General features: G+C 51.6%; 1 protein-coding gene across 1 annotated transcript; it reads right to left on the reverse strand.

Annotated features, from left to right (window-relative positions):
- LOC142777224 (uncharacterized) lies at positions 1–1250 on the reverse strand. The gene has a single exon (XM_075881552.1). It carries the CDS (start codon positions 1218–1220, stop codon positions 150–152), a length of 1071 nt encoding a protein of 356 aa, XP_075737667.1. The 5' UTR covers positions 1221–1250; the 3' UTR covers positions 1–149.
- Positions 1251–1610: the final 360 nt, after the last annotated feature.

A 1610-nucleotide genomic window follows, 5' to 3' on the forward strand; every position in this document is an offset into this window, starting at 1 on the left:
TTCCCCCAGGATACAGATGACAAACTTCGCACAAGTGCGGCCACGGTCGTTTTCCAGATGCACCGTTAAACTCATCATTTCGGGTGACTATTTACATCCAGAGGCTCATTGCTGAACTTTGGGTTTAGGGCATTGGTTGCGAACGTCCACTATCCAGTGACCTGCATCTTCTTCATGCGATGTGCTTCGGTCTCTAGATGCTCCAGTTTGTAGCCGATGTGTTCAAACAGCCCGATACCGCAGACTCGGCACGACAGGTCGATCACTTCGCCGTTCTGTTCCTCCAGCTCCTCTAGTGAATTTGTCAATGACGACCTCGGCGTCGAAATCGGTGACGTCGTCGCCGATGGCAGCGATGTCGTAGGTGGCGATGGGATGGCCGACAGAGGCGGCGAAGTCTCAGCAGAGGCGAGGTTCCTCAGGTATTCTTCCCTCTGTATTGTCTTCTTATGCGTTTCGGTCTTCAAGTGAGCAATTAGGATTTCCTCGCAGTCCGTGGCCACACCACATACCTGGCAGCCCAAGGGCATCAAAATGAGATGGGGCGACGGTTCCCCCGCATCGGCGAGCTTCTTCAGGTATTTTTCCCTCTCCATTGTCATTCTATGTTTTCGGCTCTCCATGTGAAAGATTATTATTTCCTCGCAGCTCGTGGCAATACCACATATCTTGCAGACCAAGGGACACGAAGCGATCTGGGGCAACGGTTTCCCCTCGGCGGCGAGCTTACTCAGGTATTCTTCCCTGTGGATTGCATACTCATGCTCTCTGCTGTTCATGTGAGCGATTAGAAATTCCTCGCAGTTCGTGGCCATACCACATAAATAGCATACCAAGGGACTCGAAGCGATCTCGGGCGACGGTTGCCCCGCGGCGGCGGAATTCCTCAGGTATTCTTCCCTCTGCATTCTCATCTTATGCTTCTCGCTCTTCATGTGAGCGATTAGGGTTTCATCGCAGTTCGTGGCAACACTACATACCTGGCAGACCAGGAGATTCGAAGTGATCTGGGGCGACGGTTGCCCAGCGGCGGAAGCACCGACTGCCGTTTCGACATCCGGGCTGCTGTTCAGCAAGCTCCGGCTCGCGGCCATCCCAACTAACAATCTGTGGTTTTCAACATTTTTCTGATGTTTTGCGCTCCTGAGGTGGTCAAAGTAAGGCGCTTCCTCGCTGAACTGCGCGCTGCATTCTCGGCAAACGAAATGTGCCATTGCCATCTGCGGAATAAGAAAACAGGCCGCGTCTTAGAATAACGGATTACAGGTGTTCCGCGGATTCCACCCTCGAGTCCCCATTTCTGAAAAATTGCGCGTTGCTGTCAATGCTGTGCCTTTATCGTGGATAGCACCACGGCTGTGTGGCCAAGAAACAGTGGTAGCGGTAGGCCGAGAGCTACGAAATTAGGCCGGATTGTGCACCTCCCACACTACTCAACGAACAGTTAAAGGCGGAAGACACAGCGAGCGTTCCCTCCAACACTTTTATGTCGTCTGTTTCATTCTTTCGCCATTTGGTTGTGCCGTCAAGGTAAGTTGGCGTTTATTTTTAATTGTAATAGGCGTAAATGAGATCCACCAACAAACTTTTAGTTTTTTAAAAGTTTCGCG

This window comes from Rhipicephalus microplus, chromosome X (genome assembly GCF_043290135.1).
Source record: "Rhipicephalus microplus isolate Deutch F79 chromosome X, USDA_Rmic, whole genome shotgun sequence".
Taxonomy (NCBI): Eukaryota; Metazoa; Arthropoda; class Arachnida; order Ixodida; family Ixodidae; genus Rhipicephalus; species Rhipicephalus microplus.